This window comes from Carcharhinus amblyrhynchos, chromosome 20 (genome assembly GCF_965287045.1).
Source record: "Carcharhinus amblyrhynchos chromosome 20, sCarAmb.v2.hapA, whole genome shotgun sequence".
Taxonomy (NCBI): Eukaryota; Metazoa; Chordata; class Chondrichthyes; order Carcharhiniformes; family Carcharhinidae; genus Carcharhinus; species Carcharhinus amblyrhynchos.
The window spans coordinates 2,988,994-3,003,603 of record NC_137343.1 but is presented as its reverse complement, the minus strand read 5'-3'; the positions used below and the strand labels follow the sequence as shown (position 1 = coordinate 3,003,603).

The 14,610-nt window shown below is 46.1% G+C and overlaps 1 protein-coding gene across 1 annotated transcript in view; it reads right to left on the bottom strand.

Annotated features, from left to right (window-relative positions):
* adgrd1 (adhesion G protein-coupled receptor D1) overlaps positions 1-14,610 on the bottom strand; it is a 273,919-nt gene that overhangs the window by 226,314 nt on the left and 32,995 nt on the right. The window contains exons 5-11 of the mRNA XM_080208783.1: positions 12,497-12,619; positions 11,846-12,022; positions 7,377-7,634; positions 6,332-6,414; positions 6,060-6,212; positions 2,250-2,309; positions 602-722 (exon numbers count right to left, since the gene is read on the bottom strand). Of these exons, the coding sequence (XP_080064909.1) occupies positions 602-722; positions 2,250-2,309; positions 6,060-6,212; positions 6,332-6,414; positions 7,377-7,634; positions 11,846-12,022; positions 12,497-12,619 (975 nt within the window). The remainder of the gene's footprint in view (positions 1-601; positions 723-2,249; positions 2,310-6,059; positions 6,213-6,331; positions 6,415-7,376; positions 7,635-11,845; positions 12,023-12,496; positions 12,620-14,610) is intronic.

Below are 14,610 nucleotides of genomic sequence, written 5' to 3'. Positions count from 1 at the left end.
GTGAGTCTGCGTGTGTCTGCGTGAGTCTGCGTGTGTCTGCGTGTGTCTGCGTGAGTCTGCGTGTGTCTGCGTGAGTCTGCGTGTGTCTGCGTGAGTCTGTGTGTGTCTGCGTGTGTCTGCGTGTGTCTGCGTGTGTCTGCGTGAGTCTGCGTGAGTCTGCGTGTGTCTGCGTGTGTCTGCGTGAGTCTGCGTGTGTCTGCGTGAGTCTGCGTGTGTCTGCGTGAGTCTGTGTGTGTCTGCGTGTGTCTGCGTGAGTCTGCGTGTGTCTGCGTGAGTCTGCGTGTGTCTGCGTGAGTCTGTGTGTGTCTGCGTGTGTCTGCGTGTGTCTGCGTGTGTCTGCGTGAGTCTGCGTGTGTCTGCGTGAGTCTGTGTGTGTCTGCGTGTGTCTGCGTGTGTCTGCGTGTGTCTGCGTGTGTCTGCGTGAGTCTGCGTGTGTCTGCGTGAGTCTGCGTGTGTCTGCGTGAGTCTGTGTGTGTCTGCGTGTGTCTGCGTGTGTCTGCGTGAGTCTGCGTGTGTCTGCGTGAGTCTCTAGCCCTGCCCATTCATCAGGAGAAGAGTAGACAAGAGGAAGGTGGGTGGAACGAGACGCTAGAACACCCACCGGCCACGGGGGAGCTTCCCTCGATGCTGACGGCGGAGCTGGGGTTTCCTTCCAGGTTGCTTCCCACGTGAGTCATGACCTTGTCGACCATTCCGATCAATCCACTCACCACCTTCGCAGACTGGGGGAGAGGAAGAAAAGAAAGATTCAAAATGCTGCACTTGCCCCACACTGAGGTTCAAACAACTAGAACCACATTGGAATTAAAACTGTAACACTGAGCGAGAAACAATCAATAATGGAAATAACTACAGTTAAATGAAGTATTGGGCTGGAGATCCAGTGAGGTGGTGATTGAGTCGGACTGACGCTCGGCTGAAGAGCTCCAGGCGATCCTATGGGCCGAGGGCAGCATGGTGGGATTAGAAAGGACACCTGAGTGTCTTTGAGCTAGTATGGACAAGATGGGCCAACTGGCCTTCCTCTGTGCTGAAGAGTCTCTGCAGTTTACAGCGACTTGTCTTCGAAACCAGAATCAGGGAGACTGTTCCTCAGAATCCCCTGTGGGTCCTCGTGTGTACACTCCCGTGTACAGAGAGTAGATTTGTACATTCCAAACTGCACCCAATCAAACAAACAACTTTCCTTTGAATTCATGGATTTTAAAAAATCCCAACTTCCTTTTTCATAAGAATATGTTTTAATGGAGAACAAACCAGGAGTTTGGTTTATTTGTTGGTCTCCGGTGACTCTTGAACAATTGCTGACCTTCTCTGAATCTTTGACTGGGATTTTCCGATCACACTCGCCACAGAAGTGGAAAGCTTCCTTCCTAATCCCACCTTGCTGCACCCAGCCCACAACCCTGCAGCTTCCAAAGCTTAAGCTGTAAATCCAAATACTTAAAACCATAGAATCCTCACCAGAGGCCATTCAGCCCATCGAGCCCATCATGCACGACAACAACTCCACCTTCGCCCTATCCCCATAACCCCACATATTTACTCTGTAAACTATAGCTTACATTAACTTTGGCCAATCCACCTAACCAGCACATCTTTCGGACTATGGGGGAAACCCGGAGGAAACCCAGGGAGACATGGAGAGAATGTGCAGACTCCACACAGACAGTCACCCAAGATCAAAATTGAACCAGGGTCCCTGGCGCTGTGAGGCAGCAGTGCTAACCACTGCGCTGCTGTACTTTGTAAAAGAGTTTAGGGTCTCTGCCTGTGCAGTGAATTCCAGACACCCACCACCCTCTGCGTAAAAAAGTTCCCCCTCTACGCCTACTGCCACTTATCCTGAATCTATGTCCCCTGGTTCTAGAATTCTCCATCAAGAAAAACAATGTTATCCTGTCCATTCTAGCTCTCCCCCTGCTAATCTTGTAGATCTTTATCAAGTCAGCCCTCAGCCTTCTTTGTCCCAAGGAAAATAACCCCAACAGCTCCAGTGTCTCCTCAGAGCTCACAGATGGTGAAAGACATTATAGAAATTTAAATTCTGCCTTTAGTGCAGTGTCTCATTCTCCAAAGATTTAAACATGGATTTTTGGATCCCAATGCTATTCTCCAATCTTTGACAAATGTCACAAATCCCCCAAACCGCATCAGCCCAGATGTTAATCCCTGGAGGGAAGTGTAAGAGGCACTGTTTCAAACCCCTGAGCAACCATCCCACCACCAGACACCAAAACCATACCTACCTCAGCTGTCCCACTCCAACTAGGCAAGGCCAGAACTTCACCAACTGTCTGGAGAAAGTTCTAGAAGAACAACAAAGCAATTCAGTTAGATATTACCACCATTGCCAAGGATGTTTGCTACCAAATATTGGACTTTAACCTGATGTTGTAAGACTTCTTACTGTGTCATGCACTGTGTTGGACTCTTCCCAGCACAACATCTGCAGGTGGTGGTGACAGTAGACTGGCTGTGACACTAGGGGAACGTTAAAGACTTGACTCCACAAGAGTCAAGTTATTCATTCATGGGTATGTGGGTATCGCTGGCTGGGTCAGCATTTATTGCCCATCCCTAATCGCTCTCCATTTCAGATACTGCGGATCTGGAGTCACATGTAGGCCAGACCGGGTAAGAACGGCAGATTTCCTTCCCTAAAGGACATTAGTGAAGCAGATGGGTTTTTATAACAATCGACAATAGTTTCATGGTCATCAGTAGATTCTTAATTCCAAATTTTTATTGAATTCAAATTTCACCATCTGCCATGGTGGGATTTGAACCCGAGTCTTGCCTGGGGTCTCTGGATCCAGTGACAATAACACTATGTTACCTTAGAATATACCAACACACTGCAGCAACAGCAATACCTTGCATTTATATAGTGTCTTTAGCATTGTAAACTATCCCGGGGTGCTTTACTGGAGCATTATCAAATAAGACTTGACCCTGAACTCCAGTAAAGCACCTCGGGATTGTTTACAATGCTAAAGACACTATATAAATGCAAGTTATTGCTGTTGCTGCAGTGGGACTGGGATATTATAGCAATTACTGAAACATGGCTAAGGGAAGGACAGGACTGGCAGCTCAATGTTCCAGGGTACAGATGCTACAGGAAAGATAGAACAGGAGGTAAAAGAGGAGGGAGAGTTGCAGTTTGATTAGGGAAAGCATCACGGCTGTACTGAGAGGGGAGATATCCGAGGGTTCGGCCACTGAGTCTATATGGGTAGAACTGAGAAATAAGAAAGGGGAAATCACTTTGATAGGATTGTACTATAGGCTCCCAAATAGTCAAGCGAAATTGAGGAGTAAATATGTAAGGAGATTACAGATAGCTCCGAGAAAAATAGGGGGGTAATAGTCAGAGATTTTAACATTCCCAACATTGACTGGGACAGCCATAGTATTAGAGGGTTGGATGGAGAGAAATTTGTTGAGTGTATTCAGGAGGAATTTCTTATTCAGTATGTGGATGTCCCGACTAGAGAGGGGGCAAAAATTGACCTCTTCTTGGGGAATAAGGAAGGGCAGGTGACAGAAGTGTCAGTGAGGGATCACTTTGGACCAGTGACCATAATTCTATTGGTTTTAAGATAGCTATGGAGAATGATAGGTCTGGCCCAAAAGTTAAAATTCTAAATTGAGGCAAGGTCAATTTTGATGGTATCAGGCAGGAACTTTCAAAAGTTAATTGGGGGAGTCTGTGGGAAGGCAAAGAGACATCTGGTAAGGGCACATTTTCAAAAGTGTGCCCTTACAGGGTTCAGGGTAAACACATTCCTCTTAGAGTGAAGGGCAAGGCTGGCAGAAGTAGGGAACACTGGATGACTCGGGATATTGAGGTCCTGGTCAAGAAGAAGAAAGAGGCACATGACATGTATAGGCAGCTGGGTGTATAGGGGGGGTGTAGGAGTAGAGTTAAGAGAGAAATCAGGAGGGCAAAAAGGGGAGACAAAATTGTTTTGGCAGATAAGGCAAAGGAGAATCCAAAGAGCTTCTACAAATACATAAAGGGCAAAAGAGTAACAAGGGAGAGAGTACGGCCTCTTAAGGATCAACAAGGTCATCTATGTGCAGATCACAAGAGATGGGTGAGATCCTAAATGAATATTTCTCATCAGTATTTACTGTTGAGAAAAACATGGATGTTAGGGAACTGGGGAAATAAATAGTGATGTCTTGAGGAATGTACGTACTACAGAGAAGGAGATGCTGGAAGTCTTAAAGCGCATCAAGGTAGATAAATCCCCGGGACCTGATGAAGTGTATCCCAGGACATTGTGGGAGGCTAGGGAGGAAATTGCGGGTCCCCTAGCCGAGATATTTGAATCATCGATAGTCACGGGTGAGATGCCTGAAGATTGGAGAGTGGCAAATGTTGTGCCTTTGTTTAAAAAGGGCTGCAGGGAAAAGCCTGGGAACTATATACCAGTGAGCCTCACATCTATGGTGAGTAAATTGTTGGAAGATATTTTGAGAGACAGGATCTACAGGCATTTAGAGACACAAGGACTGATTAGGGACAGTCAGCATGGCTTTGTGAGTGGAAAATCATGTCTCACAAATTTAACTGAGTTTTCTGAAGGGGTAACCAAGAAGGTAGATGAGGGCAGTGCAGTTGATGTTGTCTTCATGGACTTTAGCAAGGCCTTTGACAAGGTAACGCATGGTAGGTTGTTGCATAAGGTTAAATTTCACAGGACCTAGGGTGAGATAGCTAAATGGATACAAAATTGGCTTGATGACAGAAGGTTGGTTGTAGAGGGTTGTTTTTCAAACTGGAGGCCTGTGACCAGCGGTGTGCCTCAGGGATCAGTGCTGGGCCCACTGTTATTTGTCATTTATAGTAATGATTTGGATGAGAGTTTAGGAGACATGGTTAGTAAGTTTGCCGATGACACCAAGATTGGTGGCATAGTGAACAGTGAAGAAAGTTATCTCCAATTGCAACGGGATCTTGATCAATTGGGCCAGTGGGCTGACGAATGGCAGATGGAGTTTAATTTAGATAAATGCGAGGTGATGCATTTTGGTAGATTGAACCAAGGCAGGACTTACTCAGTTAAGGGTAGGGCTTTGGGGATAGTTACAGAACAAAGAGATCGAGGGGTACATGTTCATAGCTCCTTTAAAATGAAGTCACAGGTGGACAGAGTGGTGAAGAATCCAAGGTTTCTTCGGTCTGAACATTGAATACAGGAGTTGGGATGTCTTGCTGAACTTGTACAAGACATTAGAAAGGCCACACTTGGAATACTGTGTACAGTTCTGGTCACCCTATTATAGAAAGGATATTATTAAACTAGAAAGAGTGCAGAAAAGATTTACTAGGATGTTACCAGGACTTGAAGGTTTGAGTTATAAGGAGAGGCTGAATAGACTGGGATTTTTTTCCCTGGAGCGTAGGAGGCTGAGGGGTGTTCTTATAGTGATCTATAAAATAATGAGGGGCACAGATCAGTGGATAGTCAATATCTTCACCCAAAGGTAGGGGAGTCTAAAACTAGGGGGCATAGGTTTAAGAGGGGAGATATATAAAAGGATCCAGAGGAGCAATTTTTTCACACAGAGGGTGGTGAGTGTCTGGAACAAGCTGCCAGAGGTAGTAGTAGAGGTGGGTACAATTTTGTCTTTTAGAAAGCATTTAGACAGTTACATGGGTAAGATGGGTGTGGAGGATATGGGCCAAATGTGGGCAATTGGGCCTAGCTTAGGGTTTAAAAAAAGGGTGGCATGGACAGGTTGGGCCGAATGGCCCGTTTCCATGCTGTAAACCCCTATGACTCTCTGACCTATGACTCTATGTAGCACTTGGGAATTAAGGGATATGGGGAGAAGAGAGGAATCAGGATATTGAATTCGATGATCAGCGTGATCAAAATGAATGGTGGAGCAGTCTCAAAGGGCCAAATGGCCGACTGCTGCTTCTAGTATCTTTCATTGTGACAGTGCCACATTATGTTTCTATGAATCTTTGCTTTCATCAAGAAGCTGGGTACAGATGTCACCACAAACTGTGCGATTATTAATGAGCAAAAGAGCCTTACCTTGGTCAGGTTGGATGCAGTTTGGTGTTGCAGAGTTTCATTGGGAAGGTCTAAAGACGATTCGAGGAAATCATCCGTCGTGACGGGATACTGAAATGTCTCTGTTCCCTCTTTGGGACTGACTGTGTCGGGGGAATAACTCTTTGTAGACAGCTGGAAAGAACGGAGAACATTTTGATGTGATTGTACCACCAACACTTCACTCAAATGCTCCCAATCTGACCTCGGAAACAGTTCAGGGAAGAACAGAAATCCTGGCGTTGGAAACTTACTGATGGATCTGTCGTTGTGAAGCTCGAATCCAGCTCCTCCGGGGGTGACATGGACACTCTCCCAGTTGTACAAAGAGGGACACCTGGGGAGAGAGCACAGGCACATTCGCTCATGCTTTGCCATTATCTCTTTGAACGTTTTATTACTCATCATTTTCTGGACACTTCCAGCAGCTAAAATGGTGAATAAAAAGCCACAATCTGCATCAGGGAAGAACACTTTTAGTCAAAAAACATTTTCATTGAGATACCACCTCATACGACCACCTGCTGTCACAGAGCATTTCGGTGATGTAATCGTAGAATCCCTGCAGTGGAGGAGGAGGCCATTCAGCCCATCGAGTCTGTACCGACTCTCTGACAGAGAATCTTACCCAGGCCCTGTCCCTGTAACCTCACATCTTTACCCTGCTAATACAAACATAGAAACTAGAAGCAAGAGTCAGCCATTTAGTCCTGCGAGCCCGCTCTGTCATTCATTTCGATCGTGGCTGATTATCAAATTTGATATCCTGATCCCCCCTTCCCCCCCCGCCAAATATCCTTTGATCCTTTAGTCCCAAGAACTAAATCTAATTTCTTCTTGAATTCACACAGTATTTTGATCACATTTGCTTCCTGTGGTAGTGAATTCCACACATTCGCCAGATAGTGAAGAAATGTCTCCTCATCTCAGTTCTAAAAGGTTTACCTCTTATTCTCAAACTATGATCTCTAGTTTTGCATTCCCCCACAATCTACACATCTGGGAACACTAAGGGGCAATTTAGCCAATCCATTGGCCATCCCTTAGATGGCCAACCCATCTAACTCGCACAGCTTTGGACTGTGGGAGGAAACCGGAGCACCCGGAGGAAACCCACGCAGACACGGGGAGAACATGCAAACTCCACACAGACAGTGACCTGAGGCCAGAATTGAGCCCAGGTCCCTGGCGCTGTGAGGCAGCAGCGCTAACCACTGTGCCACCGTGCTGTAATGCAGTGGGCGCAAGTCTTTGAGAAATCCTGAGGTGGTGACAGGCGCTATATAAATGTAGGTTTACCTGTGGTGGCATTGTAATACAGCTGGACCTCGTGTGGCGTGAGCTCACGGTCCCAAATCACAAACTCATCGAAGGATCCTGTCACGTACTGATCGTAGGGCTGCTGGTTCTTGGTGAAATGCACCTGGTTCGTGTACTGACTTTCATAATCCGGGGCCAGCTTCCCGTAAGTGTCGTTGGTGCTGAATGTCCCATTGACATAAATCTTCAGACCACCTCCAAGCGTCCAGGTGAACAGAATGTGAGTCCATTCAGGCCCTGTGAAGCAACGAGCTGACATGAATCCCTTCACAACGTTACGCAGCTCCAGACCCAGGCTTTTATTGTTCTGTGGCTTTTCAAAACTTTCCTCTGGTTTTATTTTCAACTTTACAGCCGGGTTTACTGCTCGGAGACAGGCATTGCCCAGCAGTTAATACTTTGCAAACCAAGGAACCTGGATGTTCAGAGTTTTTAAACTTATTTATGATCACACGAGGTCAATGTGCACATTGGTGAGGGATTGTGCGTGGAATGGCTTTAAATTAAGGGGGGGTAGTTATAGGACAGATGTCAGGGGTAGGTTCTTTACCCAGAGGGTGGTGAGGGATTGGAATGCCCTGCCTGCTGCAGTTGTAAATGCGCCTAGTTTGGGGGCGTTTAAGAGGTCTGTGGACAGGTTTATGGACGAAAAGGGATTGGTTTAGGTTAGTGGGTCATTGTTGTTGTTTTTTTTTAACTGGTCGGCGCAACATCGTGGGCCGAAGGGCCTGTTCTGCGCTGTAATGTTCTATGTTCTATGTTCTATGAAACAAACAACTACATTGCATGTGTTGTGAGAAATGCCCCTCCTTGTGGAGTTTACAGCATGGAAACAGGCCCCAAAGCCCTATAATTGGGTGACCCAGAACTGTACACAGTTCTGTTCACCCTATTATAGAAAGTATATTATTAAACTAGAAAGAGTGCAGTAAAGATTTACTAGGATGCTACCGGGACTTGATGGTTTGAGTTATAAGGAGAGGCTGGATAGACTGGGACTTTTTTCTCTGGAGCGTAGGAGGCTGAGGGGTGATCTTATAGAGATCTACAAAATAATGAGGGGCAAAGATCAGCGAGATAGTCAACATCTTTTCCCAAAGGTAGGGGAGTCTAAAACTAGAGGGCACAGGTTTAAGGTGAGAGGGGAGAGATATAAAGGTGTCCAGAGAGGCAACTTTTTCACACAGAGGGTGGTGAGTGTCTGGAACAAGCTGCCAGAGGTAGTAGTAGAGGCGGGTACAATTTTGTTTTTTAAAAAGCATTGAGACAGTTACATGGGTACGATGGGTATAGAGGGATATGGGCCAAATGCGGGCAATTGGGATTAGCTTAGGGGTACAACAAAAGGTCAGCATGGACAAGTTGGGCCATAGGGCCTGTTTCAAAGCTGTAAACCTCTATGACAACTTGTCCATGGCACCCTCTTTTTACCATTAAACTAGTCCCAATTGCCTGGAATTCTATGTACAACATTCTGTAGCAATGTTCAAGAAGCATTTGGATAGATATCCAAATGAATAGGGAATGGAGAAATATGGGCCTCATAGAGGCAAGAAAATATTAGATTAGAGAGGCATCTGTGTCAGCACAGCCTTGATGGGCTGAAGGGCCTATTCCTGTGCTGTACTGTTCTTTGTTGTTTGTACACCTGCATGAGAAAACAAATTTGTGACAGAGGGGGTTGCGAGCAACCAGAGTTGGCTGCAAGCACATTTCCGAAGGTGGAAAATAGACTGATTATAAAGATATGCGCAGGAACAGCTGGGCGCTCACTAATGTAGAGACAAGTTGGAGAGACAACCCCTCTGTCATTCCAACAATACTCAATCCAGGGCAGTGGAAAACAAATCCCAAATGCAACACTGCTTCAAAACCAACTCTGAAGTCACATTTTCTCATCCCTCGCTTCTCAAATAGCCGCACTTTATGTGATTTACCTTCGCACAGTTTAAATAAATCCTTCTTCCCCTGCCGGACTCTATAAAAACATTAACATTAATTAAAGTACAGAAACACTGCCAACATTCCTCAGTGGAAAACTGAGATGCTGAATGGCAGAGAGAAGTCAAATGTACGCTGTGTACACAGAAATCCGAAGTGGAGGCATTAATCTCGCTGCGTTCCAGCTAAACCCCCGACTAAATTGACTGCCTTGGAATCCATTTCAGACGTTTGTTCTCCTGTGTGTTTCACTGTCAATTAACACCAGTTGCTGTTCAGTTCTTTTCCTGAATCATTTGTTATCTTTCTCCCAGGCGCTCCAAGGAAGCCAATCTCACGGTTGATTTGTTAAATGTGACTGCATGGCGTGAGCCAGGTGTGGCAGTGATTAACAACCCAACGGGGAACATTACACCCACACAGCAATAATTAAAATAATTAGAAAAAAATGCGCGACTAACTTTGGCCATTGTCACTCCCCAACTAACATTCCCCGCCACACAAGGATTTCAGTGAACAGAATCGGCCCATTGAGTGTATTCGCTGAGATCACAGCTGATTTCATAGAATCATAGAATCCCTACAGTGCAGAAGGAGGTCATTTGGCCCATCAAGTCTGCACCCATAACATTCCCATCCAGGACCTATCCCTATAACCCCACGTATTTACCCTATTAATCCCCCGATACTAAGGGGCATTTCAGCATGGACAATCCACCTAACCTGCACATCTTTGGAATGTGGGAGGAAACCGGAGGAAACCCATACAGACACAGGGAGAATGTGCAAACTCCATCCAGACAGTGACCCAATGTTGGAATCGAACCTGGGTCCCTGGCACTGTGATGCAGTAGTGCTAACCACTGTGCCACCATGCCCCCCTTCATGATCTGCACCTGAACCAATTACCTTATTTCAATATCCCACAAGATCCGAGCTCAACAAGGATCTACTGATGACTGTCCTTAGCATTTTCAATTGCTGCCAATAAAGCAATGTTTTCCCTGAGGCTCAGGTGTTTCAACACTCTAATGGATTTCTGGGTCTTAGACAAGCCCAAACATCCTTTAGGCTGTTGAAAGACCTGAGCCTCATGGAAATAAATGCTAGAGTGATAGCTCTGCCTCTCTGATCTATGCTGTCCATTTCACAATGATTATTTACACAAGGTAAAGAGGTTTCAAATGCTTGCTGTTTCAGCTATCCATACTTTAAAAGATGTGAATGATTTTTATTGAGTGGTAGTAAAATGGAGTTTCTTTTAAAGAAAGTGGAAATTTATCAACAAACAACTTTGTAAGAAGTATTTTTATGCATCCTACTGTCACTATAACATCAATTGTTCCTGTTCAGTGTATTATTATAGGCGAATGGGCATGGTGGTACCATAGCTTAGCAGGGGGGTTAGAGAAGGTTATAATTTGGCATGAGAGGCCATGGGGTTCTAGGGGGCACAGCTTTTCATGAGGGATATGAGGAGAACAAGGGGGTGGATAGGGCATGGGTAGGGCAGAGGGAGAATGCGGATGGGTTTGTGTGTGTGAGCAGTGAGGGCTGTTATAATACAGCACTGAGGGAGATGAGGGCATGGCTTTTGACAGCCCTTGTGGATGGTTCTGGAGTTTTTCCCATGGCAGCTGACCCAACGGCAATCTGGTCCCATAACCGCCCCACCCACTCTCCCCCTCCCTTCATCCCACCCCCAGTCCCCAGCCCAGACTGTGATTGGAAGTTTCCCAACTCCCACTCCCCACCTCACAAATCCAGCCCCTCATGTCTGGTTTCGACCCATTGATAGAGATCGATCAGTGCGATTGGTCAATGACTCCATTATCACTGGATCATGTGACTAGCTGATTAGGAGAAGGTGAGCCGGGGGGACTGGGGTCTCACATCCCAGTGTTCCCCAGTTCCCAGGGAATCCACAGCAAATATTGACAAGATCCTGGGAAAACCATGTCTTAACTTGGAAGAGATAGTCTAAGCAACCCAAAGAAAAACAAAGAAAATGACAGCACAGGAACAGGCCCTTCAGCCCTCCAAGCCTGACTGACCATACAGCCCATGTGACCTCAAACCCCCTACCCTTCCGGGGACCACATCCCTCTATTCCCATCCTATTCATGTCATCTTTCAAGATGCCTCTTAAAACTCACTATCATATCTGCTTCCACTACCTCCCCCAGCAGTGAGTTCCAGGCACCCACCACCCTCTGTGTAAAAAAACTTGCATCTCTGTTAAACATTGTCTCCTTTAGGAAATGTTGGCGAATGTCAGCAAACTGCAGCAGGAGCATAAATTGGGAATAAATCAATAAGTGGGGACCACGCACCAATCCAAAAGCAGCCAGTCAATAACTCTGAGCGATCCCAGTGGCTGCAGAAGCTATTGGAAAACCGGGATAATTGAGGAAAATGCCAACAGCCCATAACTCAAAGGACACTAAAAGAGAAGGGCCACAAACGTACAGAATCAGAGAGGGGGGGGAAACATTTCTTAAGCCTACCTGGGGGGCTTATCATCGCTTTCCATTTCCGAGAGGGCTTTCTGGTGTAAAACTCAATGTAGCCTCCATTAACATTGGCGTAGATAGAGAATCCGTTCGACAGCAACTTCCCCCCAGAGGCAGTGGCAGAACGTGAATGTCTCTCCAGCTTCTTCCAGAAGAAGGAGAAGGTGATACCTGAGGGGAGATTGGACAATGTTTAGTGCTGCAGTAATATTTTAGCGGGAGGTGGAAATTGCAATCACTCTGAGCTTGGGATGGAGGCTGGGGGGGGGGATGTAGGGAGGGGAAAGGAATGGGGCTGATCCCAAGCGGCACTGAGGACACTCATTCCAGCCATTGGACGCTTCCAATTGTTGCTGGTTCAAATCCCACTGTAAAACATCCCGAATCTAATCTGGTTACTTACGAAGCAAAAATTGTCATTAAAAAAACCCAACCAGCGGCTCCTGACTCTCTAACCCCGGACAATATTAATCACTCAACAAACCTCAATGAAAAAGAGATTGCCCAACATTACCCGTGTGGGATCTTGCTGTGCACACGTTGGTTGCTGCCTATTCTACTTTGCAGCGGTGCCTTGTTTCAAAAAAGTGTTTGGGGCCATTCTGAGGTTTTGGAAGTTCTTGTAGGAATGCAATTGAGACCAACCTGCCTCGCTGCATTGTGTTGGATCACTGATGCAGGAGTTTTTGTAACTTCCAAAGTGTAGGTAAGTTCCATCAGAACCCCCGTTAACATAGATCCCCTTGCTGACAACTCCCTCCACAATATCTGAAAAAGAGAGACAGTTTACAGGTTGATTATTGAATTGATGATAAAGAACCTCCCTGGATGTCCCAGGAATTAAAGATTAATCTCTCGGACACTCCCAGGTAATCGAGAAAAAAATACACCTTTGCTGGTTAAAGGAAGAGTTTGAGATGGACAAAGGGCTATTCGACATTCACAATTCATCCAATAGCATAACTAGAAGTCTATCTGCTTTCTGATTGGCTGCAGGAAGTGGATATTGCAAGGATGGACCAATAGTGGGAGTCTGGTGGTGGGATAGTTGGATTTCATGGGATGATCCCTTCAGGAATATGTCAATGTTTGGCAACGCTAACTCTTGGGGTGGAATCCTATGGCCATCCATGCCAATGGGATTTTCCAGTCCCGCTGCAGTGAATGGAGGATTGGCTGAGGGACAAATTTTCCATCCTCGCTGGCAGTGGCAGCGGAGAGTGAATGGGCGGTAAGATCACGCCTCTACTTGCAGCAGGATTGTGCAGTTCTGCAGTTAAACCATGCAGACGGTGCAACAGAATTTGCAGCTGGGATATAGTTCTACAGCTGACCCTGATATTCCATTCCAATCACTCTATGTACCTAGCGGTGCGTTATGGCAGACTGCTGTCTGCTTCCAAAGCCAGTAATTCCTGGAAAAGGCCACTCCATCGTCAGGGGCTTATAGCTTGAGAGAGGCCACTCCACATCAAGTGTGGCTGACCAGAAATCTCTTGCTTTCACTGCTAGCCATTGGTTTGTTTATTTATTTAATTATTATTGTTACAAGTAGGCTTACATTAACACTGCAATGAAGTTACTGTGAGAATCTCCTAGTCGCCACACTCCGGTGCCTGTTCGGGTACACTGAGGGAGAATTTAGCATGGCCAATCCACCCTAACCAGCGTGCCTTTCAGACTGTGGGAGGAAACCGAAGCACCCGGAGGAAACCCACGCAGACACGGGGAGAATGTGCGAACTCCACACAGACGGTGACCCAAGCCGGGAATCGAACCCGGATCTCTGGCGCTGTGAGGCAGCGGTGTTAACCACTGTGCCGCCCCATTGGATGTTTGGAAGGATTCTTCAGCTTGATACCCAACCTGTTATGGGCGCACCTTCCTTGGCTGTCAAATCCTCGGGTGGGACTCGAACCCGGAGCTCCTGGCTCGGAGGTGGGGAGGTTACCCACTACGCCACAGGACCTCCTGATGCCTATCTCTGAGTGAGGGTTCCAGCAAAAGTCAGCAGAAAATTGAAAGACAGAGAAATACAATGTTCAAATGGAAATGAGAGTTTCATTCCTGGATAACTTCTTTCGAATGAGTAAATAGCCTCTCAGAATTACTTAGCAGCTTCAAGTCACAAAACTAAAGATTAACTTTGCCTTGGCAACATATCACCCAAAGCAAAGCCATATGTTCTCACCTACAATGGTCGAGAGGTTAGGGAAGGCAGAGTCAGTGGTGTAGACAGAGGTAGAGTTATAGGAGGGAAACACAGTGAAATTGTGGATTCTGAGCACTGAAGAGACAAAAGCAAAGACTCTGTGAGGTGGCGAACATTGAGACAGTACCATCAAATCACACTGCTCGCAACATCCACAACTGCAAGAGAAATGAAATGACAAACACATTAAAACATGAAAAGCATCATGACATTTGGTCGCTGGGTGACAATCTTTGGAAAAGGGGGTAAAATATCCATTGAGAAGGAACGAGAACATTGGGAGCAAGAAAGTGGAAAACATTACATAAAATGTCTAAGAGTGTAACAGACCATTCAGCCCAAATGCTCCATGCTGGTATTTATACAAGCCTTCTCCCACCCCCTCTTTATTGCATCCTATCATCATATTATTCTATCTGTTTCTTCCTCGTGCGCTTATCCAGCTTCCCCTTGAATGTCCAAAGCTGTGTAGGTTAGGTGGATTGGCTGTGGCAAATGTGTGAGGTTATAGAAACTGGGATAGAGAGAACCGGGTGAGATGCTCTAT